This window comes from Bos indicus, chromosome X, assembly GCF_029378745.1.
Source record: "Bos indicus isolate NIAB-ARS_2022 breed Sahiwal x Tharparkar chromosome X, NIAB-ARS_B.indTharparkar_mat_pri_1.0, whole genome shotgun sequence".
Taxonomy (NCBI): Eukaryota; Metazoa; Chordata; class Mammalia; order Artiodactyla; family Bovidae; genus Bos; species Bos indicus.
This window is the reverse complement of record NC_091789.1, coordinates 123,110,498-123,135,666: the sequence shown is the minus strand read 5'-3', so window position 1 is coordinate 123,135,666 and position 25,169 is coordinate 123,110,498. Positions and strand designations below refer to the sequence as shown.

Genomic DNA, 25,169 nt, shown 5'->3' with positions numbered 1-25,169 from the left:
CAGCCAGAAGAGTAATTCAATGGAAATGAGTAAGAATAAATAGAAATAGAAGGTCATATATCTTTGAAATTAAAAAATAATAAAATTAATTATTCATTTTTACTGGCTTATTTTTGGCCACACTCAAGTCCATATTTTCAGCTCTGGAGTTAAATCTTATCCCCATAAATATGAAATATATTTTATGTGCACAGAAAAGGAAAAATTTAAAGCCCCATTCTCCTATTTACTCATCTAGGTATTCCTTTTACATAGACATCTGCCTTGATTCATTTTCCCTTTTTAAAAAGTATTTATAGGAAATTCCCTAGCGGTCCAGTGATTAGGACTCCATTCTTTCACTGCCGTCACTTGGGTTCAATCGCTGGTCGGGGAGCTAAGATCCTGGAAGCTTCACAGCATGGCCAAAAAAAAAAAAAACAGTATTTATAATTTCCATGTATTTTATGTAGACAAGTAAAACACAAATCCATTTCTACTGTAAAAAAAAAATATTTCTGCAAATCCATTTCTAATGTGTAAAAAAAATAAAATGAATTTAAAAAATAAAATACACATAGAATGTTATTAGTTTCCCTTTGCCAGTAATCATCTCTGTTCTCTAACATCTCCAGAACACAAGTCAGATTCTTTTTTTACTGAAAGTGTATGAATTATTTTGCAGATCATCTTTGTTTTGCTATGTCAATGCATATAAGTTTACCTCATTTGTTTTAAGTCATGAGGAATATTTCACAGTTAGAGCACACAAAAATTTTATTAAGTCATTTCCTGCTGGTAGATATTTAGGATTGTCCAAATGTTATACCATTACAAATAATACTTGAGTTATAATCTATGATTATGCTTGACTGTGTACAGATAATCAAGTATTTCTCTAGGTAGATACTAGGAAGTGGAACAGATAGTCATAGGGTACAAGCATCTTTTATATTAATAAATACTGCAAAATTGCCCTCTAAAAGTCAGTATCAATTTACTTTCCCACCAGCAGGTTGTAAGAGTTCATAGGCCCCTATCATTTAGAAGCAATGAAAAGAAAAAATACTATTGACGTTTTGTTTTAATATGCATTTCTGTGATTTCTGGTGAGTTCAGGTTTCCATATACTTAGCTGGCTCTTTTTCTCTTCTTTGAAATGCCTCTTTATAGCCTTGTTCTTTTAAATCCTTTGTATATTTTAGACATTGCAGATACTTTCTTAGAGTGTGTTGTTTTATCTTTTTTACTTTGCTTAGGTTGTTAACAATTTTTTAATTTTATAAGTGTTTAATTTATAATCAATCTTATTTTTCATGGTCTCCATCCACCCTCATTGTTGTGTGTTATTTAACAAAACTTTCCAGCCTTATCAATCCCAATATCAGTATCTAAACTCTGGTACATGTATACCTTTAAAAAAAAGCATTTTAATGTATAATTCAACTATGATTTATTATTGCGTGAATGGTGTACAGTAGAAACTGATGTATCTATGAATATGTGTCTGTCATAATGTATGAGAATTTCTTTGAAACATTAATTAATGTTAGGAATCAGAGTCCAAAAACTATGGAATATTAACTCAATTATGTGGATAATTGTTGTTGTTGTGTCACTAAATCCTGTCCAACTCTTTAAGACCTCATGGACTCCAGGCTCCTCTGTCCTCCACTAACTCCTGGAGTTTGCTCAGATTCGTGTCCATTGAGTCGGTGATACAATCCTCTGCTGCCTCCTTCTCCTTCTGCCCTCAGTCTTTTCCAGCATCAGGGTCTTTTCCAGTGAGTCAGCTCTTCAAATCAGATGGCTGAAGTATTGGAGCTTCAGCAACATCTTTCCAATGAATATTCAGGGTTGATTTCCTTTAGAATTAACTGGTTTGATCTCCTTGCAGTCCAAGGAATTCTCAAGAGTCTTCTCCAGCACCACAGTTCAGAAGTATCAATTCTTCAGAGTTCTTCTTTATGGTCCAACTCTTACATCCATATATAACTACTGGAAAAACAATAACTTTGACTATACAGACCTTTGTTGACAAAGTGATGGGTCTGCTTTTTAATATCCTGTCTAAATTTGTCATAGTTTTCCTTCCAAGGAGCAAGCGTCTTTTTATTTCATGGCTGCAGTCACCATTTCAGTGATTTTGGAGCCAAGAAAATAAAATGTGCCACTGCTTCCACTTTTCCACTTCTATGTGCTGTGCAGTGATGGAACTGAATGCCATGATCTTAGTTTTTTGAATGTTGAGTATCAAGCCAGCTTTTTCACTCTCCTTTTTCACCCTCATCAAGGGGCTCTTTAGTTTCTCTTCACTTTTTGCCATTAGACTGGTATAATCTGTATCTCTGAGGTTGTTGATATTTCTCCCAGCAATCTCGATTCCAGCTTTTGATTCATCCAGCCTGGCATAGCATTATGTACTTTGCATATAAGTTAAATAAGTAGGGTGACAATATACAGTCTTGTTGTACTCCTTTCCCAGTTTTAAACCAATCAGTTGTCCCATGTCCAGTTCTAACTGTTGCTTCTTGACCTGCATACAGGTTTCTCAGAGGCAGATTAGGTGGTCTGGTATTCCCATCTCTTTCAGAATTTTCCAATTTGTTGTGATCCACAAAGTCAAAGAATTTAGTATAGTCAATGAAGCAGAAGGAGATGTTTTTCTGAAACTCCATGGATAATTAGCAACTTTTGTATTTCTTTTCTCTGTGCTTTTAATGTTTCCTCTAAAATAAGAATGCTACTTCCTGGCTATTTAGGTTATCATCAAAATATATTCCTTCTTGTTTACTGAAGACAATTTAGTTATTCCATTTAAACCCCAAAAGGCTCCAGTGAAGAACAGATTCATTTCTTCTCTCTTCTGTAGGTGTCAGGATCCTTATCCAGTGTAGTAAGTATTAAAGTAACATCTACCTCTTTCCCTTATAAGGACCCTGGTGATTAGATTAGATCTACTTAGACAATTCTGGCTCATCTCATGATTCTTAATTTTATCACATTGGCAAAGTCCATTTTGCCATGTAAGGTAATATATTCACAAGTTCTGGAGATTCATATGTGGACATTTTTGGGGAACCCCTGCTCTGTTCTCTACAGTGCTCATCAATGTTCAACTCATTTGTAGGAATTTGTGGATGGGGAAGGGAGACAGTAATAGAGTTGCAGGAATTGGGAGGATGTTTAAGGTGCCTTCAGCTGAGCTTGAGTCTGTGCTCTCAGGGGCACAGGGCACTTTCACTTAAAAAGGTATGTGGCTAAGCAGGCAACATAAAAGATACCTTTAGCATCATTCCTCAATAGACAGGTTGAAGGAGTTAAGATAGGAAATTGCATGTTAAAATTAAATGAGTCATATTTCATAAAACAGAACAATGTGTGAGCAAAGTAAGCATTATAAATTGATGTAGAAATACATATAGATATAGTATATATATTGAATATGTACTATATAGTAAATAAAACTCAAAAAATGTTCACAAGGAAAGGAGTTTTAAGTACACAGTTGATTTGCAAATGTCATATATTCTTTTGACCAAAACAGCTGATAAGTTTTGTGAATTACTTTCCTTGGGATATATTAAACGCCCACTATTGACTGTCAGGAGAAAATATACCTTGCCAGGTTTTTCCACTGGTGGAGATGATTATGTATGTGTTATTCACTGTCAAATTTTTATGAGAATACCAAGTTAAAATCAAAAGTGAAATGTACATAGTAGAAAATGGCAGTATTAATTGGTCTATCTCATATTACTTATTGAACACTTACAATGTACCAGATTCTACAATTATGAGTTACAGTCCTTTTGCTTGAGGTTTTTGAAGTATAATAAGGTGAATTCTTCTGGATATGTAGATAATTATAATATAAAGTGGATTACATGGTAGCCTAAATAACATGTAAACAAAGAGCTGTAAAAGATTATGAAGGAGAGTAATTACAATGTAAAGATGTCTTAGAGTAAGTACTGTTTGAAATGAGTTTTTACTACAAAGGTGAAAAAGAGACAGGGACACTCCAGGCAAGGAATTAATGTTACCTAAGTTAGATAGAATATAAAGGATGTAAAATCAAAAGCTTTGGCAGAGATAGAGTCTGTTGCACCTATGATCACAGTGGGAGCAAGAATGGAAAGGTTCAGGGTAGCTTTTAGATCATATTCCAATTGTGAGGGTGTTGTACTTAATTCCGTAGGAGGTAATGAATTTTGAAGAGGGAGATGTGTCATCCAGCCTCCTTTTGAGAAAAATTGATTTGGCTGTCATGCATTAGATGAATGGAGGTAAGATCAGAGGGAGGGATAATAGTTAACAGCTCATTACCAAATGACTTAAGTGAGAGATAGTGGCAGCTTTGACTAGAATAGTGGGAAAGAACTGGAAACGAGGGGATGGATGGGAGAGACATTGTATAAAGCAGAATCCATATGATTTAGCAACTGATTTAGGAGGAAAAGGGAGGGGCCCATAATGACTGGTTGGTTGCCTGCTTGGATGACTAGGATAATGTGGTATCAGAAGCTGTTTAGTCATTCAGTTTTGTCCAACTCTTTGGGACCCTTTGAACTGTAGCCCACCAGGCTCCTAGGTCCATGGGATTTTCCAGGCAAGAATACTGGAGTGGGTTGCCATTTCCTCCTCCAGGGGATCTTCCAGACCCAGGGACTGAACCTGAGTCTTCTGTGTCTCCTTCATTGCAGGCATACTCTTCACTCACTGAGCCATTGCAAAAGGCCGAAAATGGGGCATATGATATATTCTGGTCTGTAACTGACTGGATATAAAATACTACAAGAAATTTGAGAATGACCATTTCAAACAAGTATTTGAAAATGAGGTTGGATGTTCAAGTGAGAGTTACAGACAAGAGATTTAGGAGTTTTAGTCTAAAATAATCTCAGGATGGCGGAGAAGGGACTTTGTAGCTCAGTTAGTCCTAGGAGCTCTTCTCACGTGCCTTTTCCCCATATCTGCCAAATGGCTGTCTATCCTATATTCAAACTTGGGGTCCATGACATCCTAAAACAGCATTTCTGTTTCCACCATTCAGTTAGAAATTCCTTCTTTACTGTGAGCTCTTCAAAGTCCCTTCTTTTTGAGCCAAGTTTTGTATCCTGAGACCCTACACTGGAGCCATTGCAGCTCTTCATTCAGTCTCACAAAAGTTCTTCTGCTATTTGAAGAAAGCTGTAACATCCCTGTTAAGGCTACTTTTCCAGTAAAGCAGGGCATGTGAATGATGCTCAGAGACAATGTAATATCTTTATGCCTTCTTTGGCTGTGATCCTTGCTAATTTTCCAAGATATCAATAAACTTAGGGAAAGCAGAAAACATAATTTGACTGGGTTCCAAACTCAATAAGTCTAACATTTAAAACTGAATTTTAAAAACCCCTAATGGGACACAAGGTGAAGGGGGAGGAAGGATGTAGAGGTGGGAGAAATGGAGAGAGTAAAATGGAAACACATACACTACTATATGTAAACTAGATAGTCAATGGGAATCTGCTGTATGACTCAGGGAACTCAAACTGGGGCTCTGTAACAACCTAGAGGGTTGGGATGGGATGGGAGGTAGGAGGGAGGTTCAAGAAGAAGGAGACATACATATACCTATGGCTGATTCATGTTGATGTATGGTAGAAACCAGAAATATTGTAAAGCAATTATCCTTCAGTTAAAAATAAATAAATAAATCCCTAATGGGAATCATTAGGGTTTCCCTATAGACAGATTCCTAGGGACACATGTATGCTTCTATTACATCTCCCACTACTTACATTCCTGTATTCTTATACTTCTTATATTCCTGTGAGAAGGAATATAAGGCTTCCCTGATAGCTCAGTTGGTAAAGAATCCACCTGCAATACAGGAGACCCTAGTTTGATTCCTGGGTTGGGAAGATCTGCAGGAGAAAGGGATAGACTGACTACCCACTCCAGTATTCTTGGGCTTCTCTTGTAGCTCAGCTGGTAAAGCATCTGCCTGCAATGCAGGAGACCTGGGTATGATCCCTGGGTTGGGAAGATCCCTTGGAGAAGGGAAAGGCTACGTACCCACTCCAGTATTCTGGCCTAGATAATTCCATGGACTATACAGTCCATGGGGTTGCAAAGATTCTGACACGACTGAGTGACTCATTCATTTATTCTTATACTTCTTATATTCCTATATAAGCTAAACAGTTCTAGTTCTCACAGTGATTCATATGAAGTAGTTTCCAATAACATCACTCTTCTTTGGTCTAACTACCATGGAGAAGACTAAGACTAGCCCCTCCCTCCATCTAAATATTGTTAATTAAAAAGAAATATTCGGGGAGGGAGGAGGGTTCAGGATGGGGAACACGTGGATACCTGTGGCGGATTCATGTTGATACATGGCAAAACCAATACAATATTGTAAAGTTAAAAAATAAAATAAAGGAAAAAAGATAAAAAAAGAAAAAGAAATATGTTGTTGAAATCAGTTTGGTTACATCCCCCAGCTGGCTTATAGTCAGCATGCTGCCACTGGTGCCTGTTCATCTCTGCAGCTGGCTGTGTAACCAAGTGGAGGCTCTTCCCTTAACTGATGATGCATTTTGCTTTGTTGTAGCTAATGTTGCTCTAACAGACATGATCCTTTAGACCCTAAATTGATCATATTTATCAGGTTTGCCTTTCGCAATGTGAAATGGTAAACAATGTATGTTTATTATAGAATCCTTTTACCTAGCGGAGTTCTTCCAGTTTGATAGTAAGTTGTCAAAGTCTGGGAGGGAATTTGGTGGTCGGGGCGGGGCGGGAGAGGGGCGCTGGGTTGGGGGGATGTCATTAAAGTAGTATAGATATAAAATGTGCTTTGTAACATGGTATTGACTGGAAACGTATATGGCCACAAGCGTTGATTCCTGAAAAAATTGCCCAGTCAGTAACATGTTAAAATAAGATGATACTGCTCTTTTAATCTGAATTTATTCTCATATAAAATAATACTATGTTTAGTTAAGAGCCTGAGCTCATAAATCAGCAGACCTGAGTTCAAATCCTGTTCTGTCATTTTCCATTTATTTCTCCTCTAAATCTATTTTCTTAAGTGTGAAAGGAGGATATGAATTTCTTCTTTCTAGGATATTGTGAAGGTTGAGGAGATGATGTGAATAAAATACTTAGAACCTTGTTTGGTACATAATAAGTGCTTATTATTTTTCTCTGCAAGTTTGATTATAGTAAAACAAAAATCAGTTTATGCTATTTACATTAAATTTCATATTGAAATAAAAGGTATAATACTTGGGTAGAAACATGTAACATATATGGTGAGCATCAGTTTTGTTTTTGACTTTTCCTAAAAGTAGATTTTGATTTGCTCTATCTTCTTCCTATGCTTTATATAAGCAGCAAAACATTCATTTTAAGGATGAGCAAGGCTAAGGATACAGTCTATAAATATGTGGCCTTGATGTCTTTACATCTGTGCTTTTACCAAAGCTGACCTAGCATCATCTGTGACCTTCGAGAACCTTCCTATTTATAAAGAGTATTCCATTACCCATTTGTCATGGCTAACCCTGAGTAAAGAACGACGTTGGGCAGATGGTGGGTACTCCCCTAATCCACTGACTGCCGACTGCCTCCCCTCTACCACTGTGTATGTTTCATTTCTGTCCTCTCATCAGCTGTATTTAATGTTATATTTAACCTACCCCTTGATATTTAAATTTTATTTAATATATTTTATTTATCTTTTAGAAGTTCTAGGAGTTGCCTTATTTCAAATTGATTAGGTAATTTTTATACAGATATAGATATTAGGTAATTTTTATACAGATATATATATAAGTATATATCCACCTATAGGCTTTATGCTTATCTTTCATTTCTTCGTTTTAAAATTGCTGGCTGGTAACTTTAAATCTGTAGTGTTTCACTACAGAGAGTAGAGAGAGAGCTGCTCTTTATTCTTTCTAATGAATAGAATAGAAAGGCTCTTTATTCCCTTTTGTGCTTAGTTGGTTTTTGTTTGTTCATGTTTTCAATGAGCTGATCATTTTCCTTGGAATATTATTTGTTGGGGGGGGGGATTCTTTGAGGCCTAGTATGAAGGGGAACTCTTCTGGAAAGGATTTCCATTTGCCTTCACAAGTGCCTAAAGTGTGATCCTGATCCCCCTGGGATCACTGTAAATTAAATGAAATTCATGGCTTGAGGTTTGGGGGGAACTATGTAAGTCATATAAATGTGTGCTATAAATCTACCTTAAGGATGTGTAACAGGTTGGAGAGGGTCAAGCTTAGTTATGTTTCATCATTTTTTTAAATGATGTAGCCCTTAGCTTTACTGGATGGAGGTTTTCTCCAGTTTGAGATTTGACCAAATCCCCTATCCCTATGCTTTCAGGCCTGTGCCACCGTTAAACCGATCCTATGGTGACTGAACTTCGTAGGTTTAGTAAAAGCCCTCAGGAAAATGTCTTCAGTGGGTCACTTAATTCTTTGAGCTCAGGTTTTACTTAGATTTGGCCTACAAATCTATTTCATTTTGAGAAAAAAAAATCAGTATTTTTCCTCATTTTCAGTGGAAGGATTGGTTCAGATGACCTAGTTTGTCATATTACTAGAAACAGAACTTACCCACTGTTTACTTATATAGGAATTTTCTCAACCAAATTGTATATTTAAAATTTCGGATTTCTTGGACATAATTCTTATTCTCTGACCTTCCTTCTCTACTGTCATCTTTACTTCTAATCTCCATTTTAGCTTAATTTTACCATTGGGACAATTTCTATCAACCTTAAGCACCTTGAAATAGTTACTCTCATTAACATGATAGGGATTTTACCAAAAAATGGATGTGAGAGTTGGACTATAAAGAAAGCTGAGCACTGAAGAATTGATGCTTTTAAACTGTGGTGTTGGAGAAGACTCTTTTTTTTAAACCATTTATCATTTATTTATTATTATTATTATTTTTTACTTTACAATATTGTATTGGTTTTGCCATACATGAAGAGTCCCTTGGACTGCAAGGAGATCCAACCAGTCCATCCTAAAGGAAATCGGTCCTGAATATTCATTGGAAGGACTGAGGCTGAAGCTGAAACTCCAATACTTTGGCCACCTGATGCAAAGAACTGACTCTTTGGAAAAGACCCTGATGCTGGGAAAGATTGAAGGCGGGAGGTAAAGGGGACGACAATGGTTGAGATGGTTGGATGACATCACTGACTCAATGGACATGAGTTTGAGTAAACTCCCAGAGTTGGTGATGGGCAGGGAAGCCTGGCGTGCTACAGTCCATGGGGTCACAAAGAGTTGGACACAACTGAGCAACTGAACTGAACTTACAAAAAAATACGATCTAAAAAAAAACCTTCTGGATGATTTGGTTGTGTGATTTAAGAATGACTGCATGACTTTGAAGAAAGAGTCAGGACTTGGAAAACTGGGTGAAATAAAATGATGTAGTGAGAAACTCATAGGTAGAAAGAGAGCACTATTGAGATGATTGACCATACTATTTAGATTGTCAGGGAATTAAATGAAGCCAGGGAGGTGTTACGGAATATAAACTGATTAAAAGAGGTAAGACAGGAAGGAATGATGGAGGAAGTAAAAGCACAGGAGCCCATGTTAATCTTGGAGAATTCTAACCTGTATTCAAATTTTTATAAACTCAATAAATGAATATATAACTGTTGACCACATAAATTAGGGCTATTAGGTAGTCTTTTCTTAGAACTAATTATCAGATATTATCCATAGTAAGGGATTTTTTTACCCCAAAAGAATATACTTGGTCATTTACTCATGTAACTAATACCTTGAGATGGTAGAAAAATAGAAAGTTTCTAAAATAGAAAGTGAAGTCAAACAGAGAAAGAAAAATATCATATGATATCATTTATATGGAAATTCTAAACTTAAAAAATGATGAAAATGGACTTATTTACAAAACAGAAATAGACTCACAGAGAATGAACTTTATAGTTACCAGGGGGGAGGATAGGGGAAGGGTAGTTAGGGAGTTTCGGAGAAGGCAATGGCACCCCACTCCAGTACTCTTGCCTGGAAAATCCCATGGACGGAGGGGCCTGGTAGGCTGCAGTCCATGGGGTCGCTAGGAGTCGGACACGACGGAGCAGCTTCACTTTCACTTTTCACTTTCATGCATTGGAGAAGGAAATGGCAACCCACTCCAGTGTTCTTGCCTGGAGAATCCCAGGGACGGGGGAGCCTGGTGGGCTGCCATCTATGGGGTCGCACAGAGTTGGACACGACCGAAGCGACTTAGAAGCAGCAGCAGCAGTTAGGGAGTTTGGGATTGACATGTACACACTGCAGTATTTTAAATGGATAACCAACAAGGATCTACTGTATGGCACATGGAACTCTGCTCAATATTCTGTAACAATCTAATTGGGAATATAACTTGAAAAAGAATAGATATATGTATATGTTAAAAGAAACAAAACAAGAAAGTAAGACATCTGATATTTTATGATTCTTTTTTCATCTGGAGATAATAGAAAGAATTGGAGAAAATCTGAGAATCTGAAAGTCTCACTGTGTTATTTTCCTACCAGATTTTATTCCCCTGCTATGCTTTCTCATTTGTAACAGTTTAATGTACTACAGTTGAAAGGAGAGTATAATATGTGATTATATTGTGGAGTATAATACATGAAAAAACATATATAGATAATACTTTATCTCTAAATTTTGAAGTGCTTAAATGTTTAAATTTGCTTGACTAAGCAACTTATTGAGCTGTTTCTGTCTCTGGCGCTATGCTGTTTTGCATGTATTTTCCTCTTGAATCCTCAGAAAATCCTAAGAGCTAGAAATTTCTATTGCTATTTTATAAGTGGAAATAAGACTCATAGAAAATTAGTAACATGTAACTTTATTGTTCATGAGATTCTTCCACTTATATTTAGTTTCATGTACATTTTAACTGTGATCCTCATATCAATCCTATGAGTTAGGTCAGATATTATTACTTACTTTATACAAGAGGACAAAAAGACTCAAAGGAGTGAGACTTGCCGAACCAAGCAGCACACTGATATAGATGGGCGCTCAGTCTCAGTGCTTCTAATTAACAATGTATTAACTGTGCCATGGTGCCAACACTTCTTTGACAGATAAGTGATGATGATGATAACTTTAATGATTGTACAGAGCTTGGGATTTAGAAAACCATTACTGATCAACAGTAACTTCATTTAATAATTTGTATATCTTATGTCTAATGCTATGAGAAGAACCCAAGGGAGTTGCACAATGTGTGAAGAATTCTAAGAAGACTGTAAGAAGTAGACAATATAATCATAAATAACAATCTATATCCCAACAATTTATTTAGCTTTGTCAGATATATGTTTTAAAAAGTATTCTTTGTTATGTGCTCCAATGATTACAACCAGGAAATATTTGTAACATAAAACTATCACTCCAAGATAATTTTTTATTTCTTTTCAGATGTCAAAAATATCATGTTTGTAAATGTAGATATGATGATCAAAATCAAAAGGAGTGTTCAAGATAATACCATTAAGCTAATTGGCTAGAATTGGTTTTGCTTTGTTTATTTTAGATTCTTACTGCAGGTATGTCATGGAGTCACAGAATCAGTGGGAAAAAACCATATCTGTTAGCTATTAATAATTCTGACATTAAAAGGTCATATCAATGTATTTCAACTCTGGAATTTTAAAAATGTTTATAGTATAATACATTAAAGAGTTTGAATGTGCTTAGTCGCTCAGTCTTGTCAGACTCTTTGGGACCCCATGGACTGTAGCCCACTGGGCTCCTTTGTCCATGGGGATTCTCCAGGCAAGAATACTGAAGTAGATTGCCATGCCCTCCTCCAGGGGCTCTTCCCAAGCCAAGGATCGAACCCAGGTCTCCCACGTTGCAGGCAGGTGCTTTAAATTTGAGCCACCAGGGAAGCCCAAGAATACTGGAGTGGGTAGCCTATTCCTCCATGGGATCTTCCCAACCCCAAAATCAAACCAGGGCCTCCTGCATTGCAGGCAGATTCTATACCAGCTGAGCTACCTGGGAAGCCCTAATAAATGTTAGAGATTGGACTTAAAGCCCATGAACCTTACCTTAGCGCTATACTGTAAACCCTTAAATACTCCCAACAGGAGATAAGTGTTTCCACAATTTAAGGTCGGGTAAATTGGCCAACTGCATGTCTTGGTATCATGCTAAAACTGCAAATTTTTAGAGTCACTTAAATGTTTCTTGGCCATATAAGTCTTGGGTTACAGATGGAGTAGTCAGGAAATAATTATAGGAGTGAAAATTAAGATAAAGCTTAAAAAAATTAAGATAAAGCTCAGATTAATTATAGCTCACATATTTCACCCTTTTATATTTTTGCTTCCTTTTGGGGCATAAATACAAATTTAATATTTTTAACATTTCTGTCAAAACATTTCATAATGCTCATTTTTATTTTTACATTAATTTTCATTGGGGTAGAGTTGCTTTATAATATTTTGTTAGTTTATACTGTACTAACTGAATTCATTAACTGATTCACTAAGTGAATCAGCTATAAGTATACATATATCCCCTCTTTTTTGAATTTTCTTCCCATTTATGTCACCACAGAGCAATGAGTAGAGTTCCCTGAACTATACAACAGATTCTCATTAGTTATCTATTTTATACATAGTATCAATAGTGTATATATTTCAATCTCCCAATTCATCCCACTGCCCCCTTTTATCTATACAGTTGTTCTCTATGTCTGTGTCTCCATTATGGTTTTGCAAATAAGATCATTTATACCATTTTTCTAGATTCCACATATATGCATTAATATATATTTATCTCTGACCTACTTCACAGTCTCTAGGTCCATCCACACCTCTACAAATGACCCAATTTCATTCCTTTTTATGACTAATATCCCATTGTATGTATGTACTACATCTTCTTTATCCATTCCTCTGTTGATAGACATTTAGGTTGATTCTGTGGCATGGCTACTGTAAATGGTGCTGCAATATTGTAAATAGTGCCCCTGCTTCATGACTTCTTACATCCCATTGGCCCAAGCAAGTCACATGGTAGACTCAGACTCAGTGGAGGTTACATGTCAAAGTATATGGGTACAGGCAGGAGTGAAGAACTGGGACTATTAAGAACTGGACATGCTTTACTAATTGAATCTAATAAAGTATATAACCTTCTGATTCTCTAATTAGAACTGAATCCTAAAAGACACACACATACACACACACTGTTCATTTTCTGCTTATCTTGTGCTTTTTGCTAATATGATTCATTAGCTAAAATATTCATTTCTGTAGAGTCTGAGGAAAAGAATAGCAGACTTTAAAATAGAAATATCACATAGTATGGACTGTGTACTCAGGATACAAGACAAATATCTACATGTTTATCAAGTAAAATTTGTGTGTATGGACGTTTACAAGCATACCTTGCAAGAAAAGCACATTTAAAAAATAAAAATAAAAATGAGCTGATCATTCTAAAAAACATTCCAGTTGCCTGTTATAATGAAATTGTGCTAAGTGTCACTCTTAAAGCAATGGAAATGGTATTTGCATATCAGTTTAATTGCTTTGGATTAAACATTGAAAGATGAGAGCCAAGAGAGCTTATTAAGCTGAAATGAGGGCAAGTGATAAAAAAGTGATATTATGTCAACACTACGTCTGGATGTCTTTTACTATTTCCAGTTTAAAACCTAATTTGCAGCGTTTCTTAAAATTATCACTGAATGCCATAGAGTCTTGAAATATAATATCAAAAATTAGAAAGTTAATGCATGAATTGTGCTTGATCAATACAATTTGAAAGCTAAGCTTGAGTTTTCTCTAGTTTATTTATATTTATTTGTTCTTAATGTACTAGACTGTAAGCATTTGAAAGAGATTGTCTCATTTATAGCTGCCTTTAGGGATTTTCAGAGAAGGCAATGGCATCTCACTCCAGTACTCTTGCCTGGAAAATCCCATGGATGGATGAGCCTGGTAGGCCACAGTCCATGGGGTCGCCAAAAGTCGGACACGACTAAGCGACTTCACTTTCACTTTCATGCATTGGAGAAGGAAATGGCAACCCACTCCAGTGTTCTCGCCTGAAGAACCCCAGGGACGGGGGAGCCTGGTGGGCTGCCATCTACGGGGTCACACAGAGTCAGACACGACTGAAGCAACTTAGCAGCAGCAGCTTAGGGCTTTTGGTCTATCTGGTTATAGGTGGTCAGTAAATATTTGTAAATGAATGAATGCGAAGTATGACATCCCCATCATAGTTACAGCTGTGAAGCATTTTAGGTGAAGGGTTGGGCACTGCTGGTTTCCACTGGTGCCTGCAGCTGTACCCACAGGCTCTCTTTCGCTCTGAAACAGTGTGTGTTCTCTGGCCAGCTCCCTCTTTGTATAAGGGAACCATCAGTCATTAAAGTCCTCATCCATCTACACTGAAGCAGGCTATGTGGAGTGGGGCATGTGTTAGACAACTTAATTTGCAATTTATAGGGTCTCCTGTAGCGATGTTTGGTTTGGGGCTTAGATAAGCAACTACCATTTGTTGGCTGTGTCCACAGCATCAGAAAATGATGTCACAGCATTTGATAAATCAACAATAATGCCGATCTCATTCATTTGCATTGGAGAATTAGTACCACTTCCAGGTGGCCCCCATTCCTCATCAGAGTGATTTCACATTTGCCAGATAGCCTATCTTGTTATATCATCTAAAACATATCCTCTGAATTTGTGAGAATAACTCCTCCATTTCAATCATTCTGGATAATTTACTTATGGAATATCTAAGGGTTAGTATTAGTTGTTCAGTTGTGTCTGACTCTTTGCAATGCCGTGGACTACCGGACTCCTCTGTCCATGGGATTCTCCAGGCAAGAATACTGGAGTGGGTTGTGATTCCCTTCTCCAGGGTATCTTCCCAACCCATGGATTGAACCTGGGTTTCCTGCATTGCAGGCAGATTCTTTACCACCTGAGCCACTGGGGAAGCCACGAGGTTCCCCTAAAGCCCCTGAAAATGAAGCATTTTATATGCCACAACTGTTGTATTGTTGTTGTTTTAAATTTTTATTCATGGCAAAAAAAAGCACACAAAACATTACATTTGCCATCTTAATCATTTTTAAGAATACAGTTCAGCAATATTAGGTATATTCACACAATTTCTGTAACATTTTCATCTTGCAAAACTGAAAGTCTACTCACTAAACCACTCCCCATTTTTCCCACCATATCTAAGTTCTATCATCCCAAACATAGCATTCCAATCTAATAACACTCCATCAGACTGTTATCACATGACAAAAACATGGAAACAAAGACAGGAGAACATTATCTTATTTGCATACATTGGTATATGCCTGGAATTTAAAACTTCTAATAAATGAGGTGGTTTGAAATAAAAAGGAGTATCTTACTGATCAGTCATCTTCTTGCTCCTTAGTAGCCTTGGAATTTTATAAAAAGAAACTTTTATGTTATGTATGTCAGAATGACCTAGGACTGAACTGTGAATTCAGGAATTTTTTGGTTCAAAGTGAAGAAAACAAACAAGAGCTGTATTTAATTTTCTTATTTCTCATCATTATATTAACCTCTGCTTAAAGTTAAATTACTTTTAAATAGAAATAATACTCATTTAGTATTCTTTTAATGTTTTAAAGACACTTGTGACATTAAACACAGAGTTAGAGAATATGTTTATAATTATATAAATAGTAAAATTTTAACCATTTAAGTAAAAACACTAATATTCTATAAATATAAATGCAAAAATCATAAAATCTATGTTTGAAACAATTAATATGGCACACTGGAAGCACCAGTAGTTAAGTACTGCCAAAACCACAGATGTGAATGGAGAAGTGGTGAGAGATGGGGAAGAGATACAGGACAAATCCAGGTTAAAAAAAGATTAGCCAAACAATATAGTCTGAATTTGATTCTACAGAATAAGCAGATAGAGGAAGTATATTAAGCAAAAGAGTGTGACATGGTCAGAAATGTCACAGATGAAAATATTTTATCATTAATTCATTTGCTAGTCCCAGGACTTAATGAGGGTGGGTGATTGTTCAGCTATTAAGAAGGAATCCTGAGAATTTCTCTAGGAATCCTTCAGAGTTAGAGTGGAAGGAGTTTGAGATGAGAAGGGTATGCAGATAGATTTTGTATTTTTTAAATTATTTTAAATTACTTGGTGATTAATTCAGTTACTTGGTGAATTATTCTAACACCAAATAGTAAAGACTATAATACCATCAACAAAAAGATGAATGTCACCATATTTGGACATGTTAAATGAAAGATGGTTACCAGTCATCTAAGGGAATGCTTCAAATAGCAAATATCATTACAATAAAATTAAGTCTTTCAACAAAAGTAACTATTTACAAAATATTTTTTCTGATATTTTCAAATATTTCATTCTTTTCCAGCAAACTTCAATTCCAGAAAATCAGGAAGATGACATTTTTGAGTGATATAAATCTTTACATTCACATATAAGATATTTTAAAAGTATTTTCCACATGAATGCATTTACTCAAGTTTTTTGGAGGGAGGACGTTTGAACTAGTCATTTAATTTCTTACATTGGTATCCTAAAATATATTGTTTAGGAGCTATAGAGATTTTTTTTTTTAAATTAGCTAGCATGTGTATTAAGAGATATCTTCATATTAAAATTATTCATTCTTACCCCGTTGTCATTTCCTTCAACAGCTCATCTAAACTTACCATTTTTTATTCACCCATCCCTTATAAGTCAAGAAACTTTTACCCTTTCTCTCTTGTGATCATTATCTTATCTGATAGGGACAAAATAATTGAGACAGAATAGAGGAGCAAGATGAATGGCAGATAGCAGGTGCATTTGTATATTATGAAGTGTTTGCAAAATAATAAGCACCACATGAATAATGCATTTGAAGAATATTGTCTGGCAAATGATATTGGGTCATATATCCAAATCGTCCTTCAATTACTGAAGAATGAAGTACAAATGCCTAATGCATCCAGTTTGATCAGACAGAGAAAGAATTCACCATGTGGTGCATCTACTTAGAGTAAAAATGCCACGGTTTTTTAAGACAGGACTAAAATCTTTGTATTTATATCGACAATTTGAAAATGTAAGCAGTATGTAATAATAAATATGTCTTGTGTTGTTCTTAAAAAGATTCTGAAGTAATGCAAGTCAGGACTTTGGAGGGGTTGGTGTGCTCTCCGTTTGACCTTTTGACTGGCTTGCTGTCTGCTCACCAGGTGGCTGTGGCTGAGCTGCTGGGGCCACTACTGTTGCCACAGCCACTGGGTGCTGCAAGATTCTGAACTGTACAGGCCGAGGCTGTGGGTGCAGCTGCAAGGTGGAGGCGAGCTGAACTCTGTGCTGAGGGAGGCTTGGCCGGGGGCCTCTCTGGGCAGAGCCCACCTGAGACAACACAACTGCCTGGGGCTGCAGAACCATGGCTTGCTGAGCAGATAAGGCCATTTGACTGCCTGAACCTTCTACAGGATCCTGTGGCACTGACTGTGGAGGATGTGAAGTTGTGGGCTGTTGAAGTTGTGGCTGTGGCATCAGCTGGTAGAGCCACTGCTGTGTCGGCTGCTGCAGCTGCTCCTGGGCCTGCTGGGGGTTCAAAATGAGTGAGCCTGGTGAAAGCTGGAGTAGAGTGAAGGGCATGAGACTGGGAGTATTTTTAACAAGTTGAACACCTCCTTGAGAAGAAACTGGTAGTGCGGTAGTCTGCACATTTGGTGGCTGAGCTCCTGCAGGCAGGGGGCCGGGCTTGATCCCTGTGGGCTGGCTATCTGGCTTGATCCTTGTTGGCAGGAGGCCGGGTGTGATCCCTGTGGGCTGGCTGTCCGGCTGGATCCCTGTGGGCAGGGTGCCTGGCTGGATTCCTGTGGGCAGGGTGTCTGGCTGGATCCCTGGGGATAGGACCCTGGGGCTGATCCCTGTGGGCAGAGTGTCTGGCTTGATCCCTGCAGGCAAGGGGCCAGGTGAGATCCCTGTAGGCAGGGGGCTGGGCAAGATCCCTGTGAGCAGGGTGTTCGGCTGGATCCCTGTAGACAGAAGCACAGGCTTGATCCCCATGGGCAGGAGCTTGGGCTTGATCTCCCTGGGCAGGAGCCTGGACTTGATCCCTGTGGTCAAGGGGCCGAGCTTGATCCCTGTGGTCAGGGGGTCGAGCTTGATTCCTGTGGGGAGGTGGCCAGGCTTGATCTCCATCGGCAGAGGGCTGGGCTTGATCCCTATGGGCTGGAGGCAAGGCTTGATCCCTGCTGGTTGGTGTTCAAGCTTGGTCCCTGTGGGCAGGGGGCGAGGCTTGATCTCTCTGAGCTGGGGGCCAGGCCTGATCTCTGTTGGTTGGTGGTCAGGCTTCATCCCTGTGGGCAGGGTTCCAGGCCTGATCCCTATGGGCAGGGGGCCAGGCTTGATCCCTATGGGCTGGGGGCCAGGCTTGATCCCTATGGGCTGGGGGCCAGGCCTGATCTTGGTTGGTTGGTGGTCAGGCTTCATCCCTGTGGGCAGGGTTCCAGGCTTGATCCCTATGGGCTGGGGGCCAGGCTTGATCCTTATGGGCTGGGTGCCAGGCCCAATCTCTGTTGGTTCGTGGTCAGGCTTCATCCCTGTGGGCAGAGTTCCAGGCTTGATCCGTATGAGCTGGGGGCCAGGCCTGATCCCTATGGGCTGCGGGCCAGGCCTAATCCCTATGGGCTGCGGGCCAGGCTTGATCCCTATGGGCCGGGGACCAGGCTTGATCCCTATGGGCCCGGTGCCAGGCTTGATCCCTATGGGCTGGGTGCCAGGCCCGATCTCTGTTGGTTGGTGGTCGGGCTTCATCCCTGTGGGCAGGGTTCCAGGCTTGATCCCTATGGTCAGGGGTCCAGGCTTGATCCCTTCAGGCTGGGGGCTAGGCCTGATCCGTATGGGCTGGAGGCCAGACTTGATCCCTGTTGTTTGGTAATCAAGCTTCATCCCTGTGGGCAGGGGGCCAGGCTTGATCCCTATGGGCTGGGGGCCAGGCCTGATCCCTGTTGGTTGGTAGTCAAGCTTCATCCCTGTGGGCAGGGTTCCAGGCTTGATCTCTATAGGCTGGGGGCCAGGCTTGATCCCTACAGGCTGGGGGCCAGGCCTGATCCGTATGGGCTGGAGGCCAGACTTGATCGCTGTGGTTTGGTAGTCAAGCTTCATCCCTGTGGGCAGGGTTCCAGGCTTGATCCCTATGGTCAGGGGGCCAGGCTTGAGCCCTATGGGCTGGGGATCAGGCCTGATCCCTATGGGCTGGAGGCCAGACTTGATCCCTGTTGTTTGGTAATCAAGCTTCATCCCTGTGGGCAGGGGGCCAGGCTTGATCCCTATGGGCTGGGGGCCAAGCTTGATCCCTGTTGGTTGGTAATCAAGCTTCATCCCTGTGGGCAGGGGGCCAGGCTTGATCTCTATGGGCTGGGGGCCAGGCTTCATCCCTGTGGGTTGGGGGCCAGGCCTGACCTCTATGGGCTGGGGGCCAGGCTTGACCCCTGTTGGTTGGTGGTCAAGCTTCATCCCTGTGGGCAGGGGACCAAGATTGATACCTGTGGGCAAGAGTCTGGACTTGTTGCCTATGGGCAGGGGATCCAGCTTGATCCCTGTGGGCAGGGGTCTAGGCTTGATCCTTCTGGGCTGGAGGCCAGTCTTGATCGTTATGGGCTGGAGACCAGGCTTGATCCTTATGGGCTGGGGGCCAGGCTTGATCCCTATGGGCTGAGGGCCAGACTTGATCCCTGTTGTTTGGTAGTCAAGCTTAATCCCTCTAGGCAGGAGTTCAGGCTTCATCCCTGTGGGCAGGGGGCCAGGCTTCATCCCTGTGGGCAGGGGGCCAGGCTTCATCCCTGTGGGCAGGGGGCCAGGCTTCATCCCTGTGGGCTGGGAGTCAGGCTGGATCCCTATGGGCAGGGGGCCAGGCTTGACCCCTGTTGGTTGGTGGTCAAGCTTCATCCCTGTGGCCAGGGGACCAAGACTGATACCTGTGGGCAGGAGGCTAAGCTTGATCCCTCTAGGAAAGGGGCCTACCGTGATTCCTGCAGGAGCTGTAGTAGAGTCCTGCACTGGCTTAGAGCTGCTCCCTAAGGCCAGGCCTCCTCCACCAGGCTGCACCTCTTTGGTGATATTCAGACCAGAGGATGTGGCTGACGCTTCAGTCCTTTGTGATGAGCCCACAGTGGACAGGGCCATGGCAGGAAATGAGCTAACTTGACTCACCTCCATAGAAGATTCCTGGGAAAGACTTGGTAGCTTAGGAGCAGAGGCAGGAGATGGAAATTTATGAGAGCTGCTTGCCTGCTGAGAAGTGAAACTGTCACCCCAGGAGCTCTTTCCTGGGTTCAAGGGAAGTCTGATGGGTGAAGGTGGATGTTTGGCTCCCTTGCCCAACACTGAAGACTGAACCGACCCGTTCTTAGGCTGTTCTGGTTCTTTCCCTGGAAAAGGCTGCCTGAAACTAGCTGAGTCATCAGAAGACTGAACTGACCCAATCTTAGGCTGTTCTAGTTCTTTCCCTGGAGGAGGTTGCCTAAGATCAGCTGAGTCACCAGAAGACTGAACCGACCCAGTCATAGGCTGTTCTAGTTCTTTCCCTGGAGAAGGTGGCCAGACATCAGCCAAGTAACCAGAGCTGTATGACATCTGCACTGGATATTGGGTGCTCTTCTGGGATGATTCCTCAGATGGACTGACCATCCTCACATCATCAGTCTCTGGCCCAGACAGGAAATTACAGGGATGGTCATCTGTGAAGGAATGGTAGGGAGACATCTGTCTCTCATATACGACTTTTCTTTTTTTTTTATGGGGCATGCTTTTTCCAGAGATAAGTGGATCATTAAGTGGATGCATGAGCATCTGCTTTGTTGCCGGGGAATGACTGCTGTCTTCATATCCAAATATAGAATCTTCTCCTACTTCATAAGTTGGCCAGACTGTTGGTTGTAAGTCATCATATTTGAAAGACTTAGTATGTTTCTCCACATCCACTTCAGAAGGCACAGCCAAATCACAGGGTCTCTGTTTCCACGTATCTACACACTTGCCTGCTTTCAAAGTTTTGAGGTCATACTGCTTATCTGTTTTACTTTCTTGACTTTTTGCTAAAGAAGGCAGGGCTGTTAGCTCAGGAGGAAGTGGGCTGGGAGGAAAATCCTGCTGCCGATTCAGAGAGGCTGTAGAAAATCTCTTCAAATTCCTTTTCATGGGACGAGTGTTCAGTTTTTGTTTGTTATAGAGCAGTCTGTTTTCAGTGCAAGCTACTGATACAAAAGGGTCTAAACACAGTGGTTCAGCTGTAGCTAAGATCAGTTGGCTCTCAAGCAAAAGTTTGTCCTCCTGAGTCCAGTTGTGGTGATCGCTGGCTATGGCCTCTACATCGCAGGCTAACGTCTGCATGGTGGGACGTAAGAGAATATGTCTGCTTTGGTAACTCGGAGGCTCCCCTTCACTGAACTGCCTGTAGTTCCGTATTTCCGCTATGACACACCCCTCATGAAAAACGTTAACCAGAGACTTCTCTAGGAGATTCATCAGAACAGGAGGTAATTCTTGAGCATCTAAGTATTCGAGCAATTCCCCTTCTTCATAAGGCAGTTGAATGCTCTCTGTAAATGATTCATTTTCCCCCTTGAGCATCAGCGAATAGCCCCGCTTTCCTGGGTACAGGTTAACCACCAAACAGGGCAACGATTCTCTCCTAAGGAGCTTCTCTAATAGGTTCACGTTGCTTCTTAATTCCTCCGCAACCTCAGGCTCTTTTTCACTTTCTTCTACATAAATGTCATAAAGTTTTTCATGGAGAGACATCTCCCCACTCGAGTTTTTTCTTTTCGGAGGTCTTTGTTGGGCACTTTCAATGACAGACTCTGCAAGATCCAAAGCTCTTTCTAGAGATTGTTCCATTGTAGTACAAGAGGGGGGCCGAAAGGAAGAGAAAATGGACGTGTCCTGACAAACAGGGTAAAAATCGTCTTTAATATCAATGTGTAGATCTGAAAACCACCCCTCCCGAACTTCACAGTGGGACCACCAGCCTAACTTTAGTACGCCAAGAAACTTGCCTCCACGGAAGTGTTACACAAAATTCTTGTGAGTTTCTGAAAATATTTCTATCTATAGGGGTTATGGCCTTTGTGCTAGGCCTGGCCTCACCTTTCCGTCATCTCCTCAGGCGCAGCCGGAAGTCCTTGATGTCAGGGACACAGGGACTTCCGGCGCTGACGTGCTCCTCAACAGCCTCTGCATTCGGCCCGCCTCCGTGGCGGCAGTGGGCTGGCTATTGAACTGCACTTCCGGTTCTCCTGCCTGTACTTCCGAGGCGAGTTGGGCCAGACTTCCCTATCCAGTCTGTGCGGCTTTTCAGTTCAGTTCAGTCGCTCAGTCGTGTCCGACTCTTTGCGACCCCTTGAATCGCAGCACGCCAGGCTTCCGTGTCCATCACCAACTCCTGGAGTTTACTCAAACTCATGTCCCTCGAGTCGGTGATGCCATCCAGCCATCACATCCTCTGTCGTCCCCTTCTCCTCCTGTCCCCAATCCCTCCCAGCATCAGAGTCTTTTCCAGTGAGTCAACTCTGCGCATGAGGTGGCCAAAGTATTGGAGTTTTAGCTTTAGCATCAGTCCTTCCATGAACACTCAGGACTGATCTCCTTTAGAATGGACTAGTTGGCTTTTTAAGGTGATAGCAAAAAAACTTTTTTTTTTAAGGAACTGAGGCAGTGTTATTCCTTTTTTAATGTGTAAAGTCATAGCTTTTATTTCAGCAAACTTATCTAGAATTATTTTCTTAGAATCTTTCTTCTGTTTCTTTGATTTGCTTTTTTCCCCTTTAAGGATTTCAGTTATAAGTACACTGGATAATCTCTTCCTGCCTTTTCTATCTTGTTCTTTCTAAAACTTTTTGTTTTATTTCCTTCTTTCTTTTCTATCCTTTAGATCTTTTAGGGTATCCTTGATGACCCTTTGTTAATTGTGGTTATACCTCTTCTCCCTAGGGAACTCCATATTGCTGCCATGACAAATTGCCATGAACTTGGTGGTTCATGCCATGAACACCCCTGTTTTGTTTGTTTGTTTCCTCATAGTTCTGCAAGTCAGAACACAGAGCAGTCTCAGTTTAGGGTCTTATAAGTCCAAAATCAAATTTTCCTGTGCTAGGCTCTTAACTGGAGGATCTGGGGAGGAAACCACTTACCTGTAAGCTCATTCAAGTAGTTGGCCACATTCAGATTTTTGTGGTTATAGGATTATGATTAAATTCCTTTTTTTTTTTTTTTCTGATTTCTGTCAGGATCCACTCCCAGCTCCTAAAAGTTGATCACATTCTTTGCAAGTGCCTTCCTCCATCCTCAAGCCAGTGATGACATGTTGAATCCTTTTTATGCTTCATGCACCTTTGACTTCCTCTTCTACCACCATCTGGAGAAAATTCTATGCTTTTAAGGGCCCATGTGTATAATCCAGGGTAATACTCCCTATTTTAAGTCATAGTGCCATATAATATACTATAATCACAGGAGTGTTAACTCATTATTTTCACATGTTCTGAGAATTCAAGTAGACCATCTTTCACTGGCCATTTTAGAAATTCTGCCTGTCATAGGTACTTTGTAATTCAATCTTTATTTATTCTGTTTCTACTAAGTTTGATTAGCTCCTGTTTCATAATTCATGTTGTTCTTTTGTCTTTAAAGTTTAAAAAAAAGTTTATGATTTCAATTCTGCAATGCTTATTTAAATATACGATTCCTGTTGGAGTGTCAAGTTAAAATTTTCCTCAGTTTTGTGCAAATGTGAATGTGTATGTTTGCATATGTGTTCTGCAGTGGTTTTATCTGCTGAATTAATTCTCATTGTTTACTTTTTTTTGTTCCTCCTGAACCAGGACTAGAAGATACTTTGAAGTGGGTAGGTTAGGGGATTGCATGGCTTATTTTGATTTCATATTTTAAGGTCACCTTTTTTTTCCTGTCATTATGACATATTGATTTTATTATTATTAACGTTGGTTGTTGTGGTGGTATTTTTCAACAAATTGTACATTTTTTATAAGTCTGATTTCTTCTGATTCTTAGTCACAGCCTTCATTCATTCATTAGAGTCCTTTATCTTCAGTCAGTTCCTTTTTTCCCCTCAGTCTTTGAAGGACATGTTTCCTCTTAAAGGTACCTCACTCTTCCTAAGAAGGGATGACCACCTCTGGTGCTATACTTTTTCTGTACTCCTTTCTTCTGATTTCCCAGTAACCAGCACTCTAATATACCTGGTCTCAAATCATATCTCAGTATTTCCCATCTCAGAGTTTGACCTCAGAAGTCTCCTACAAATTGATAAAAATAAGACCATTAATCCAGTAGAAAAAAAAATCAAGATGACAGTTCACAAAATAAGGGATACAAATGCTATTTAAGTATATGAAAAATATTCAACCTCAACAATTAATAAAATTGCAAGTTAAGACAAAAATAAATAAAAGACCATGTTTTAACCTATTAGATTACCAGAGATGAAAGCAATTCATAGCTTACCATGTTAGTTAATGGTATGAGAAAACTGGCACTCTCAAACATTGTTGTTGAGGGTGTTAATTGGTCCAATTCCTGTGGATAACAAAGAACCTAGTAACAGGATTTGCCCTGAGGATTGGCTTCAGGGTGTCTGGGGCTCATCAGTGGGGATTTTTTCACCATTGGCATGTACTTATTAAAAATTGACTTTTCAATTTTTTAAAAAAAGTGCAGCATTTACCCTATTACTTTGTATACCACTAACACATAACTGTGATCCATCAGTGGGGCAGCAATATTTCATCCTGAATATCACTCAACAACATGATAGTACTCAAGAGGAAATGAATAACAAGGACAAAAGCCCAGGGAAATTCTGTATTTAAGGGAAAATGAGAGAATGAACCAAGATACAAAAGGAAAACCAGGAAAATAATAAAAACTCAAGATAAATGGACATAAATAAAATTAAATTGTAATATGCTCCAGCCAGATAACAGTTGAAAGTCAGGTTACTGATAATCCTACTAACAGTATTTTCTGAGAAATATTGGTGAGAAAAATCAGACGATGGTAGGAAAAGAGATGAGCCTGGGTTGAGAAAGTGAGGAGAGTAGTTAACAC

The 25,169-nt window shown here is 39.9% G+C and overlaps 2 protein-coding genes across 2 annotated transcripts in view; one reads left to right on the top strand and one right to left on the bottom strand.

The window, feature by feature from the left end:
* The window catches only part of IL1RAPL1 (interleukin 1 receptor accessory protein like 1), a 701,662-nt gene that overhangs the window by 60,652 nt on the left and 615,841 nt on the right, over window positions 1-25,169 (top strand). The gene's annotated exons all lie outside the window — the stretch shown is intronic.
* Window positions 16,722-22,106, bottom strand: LOC139181196 (transcription factor SPT20 homolog-like 1). Its single transcript, XM_070784101.1, has one exon. The coding sequence runs from the start codon at window positions 21,939-21,941 to the stop codon at window positions 17,208-17,210; it is 4,734 nt and encodes a 1,577-aa protein (XP_070640202.1). The 5' UTR covers window positions 21,942-22,106; the 3' UTR covers window positions 16,722-17,207.

Coding starts and splice junctions, on each gene's coding strand:
- LOC139181196 (XM_070784101.1), bottom strand. CDS start 21,941: ATGGAACAATCTCTAGAAAGAGCTTTGGATCTTGCAGAGTCTGTCATT.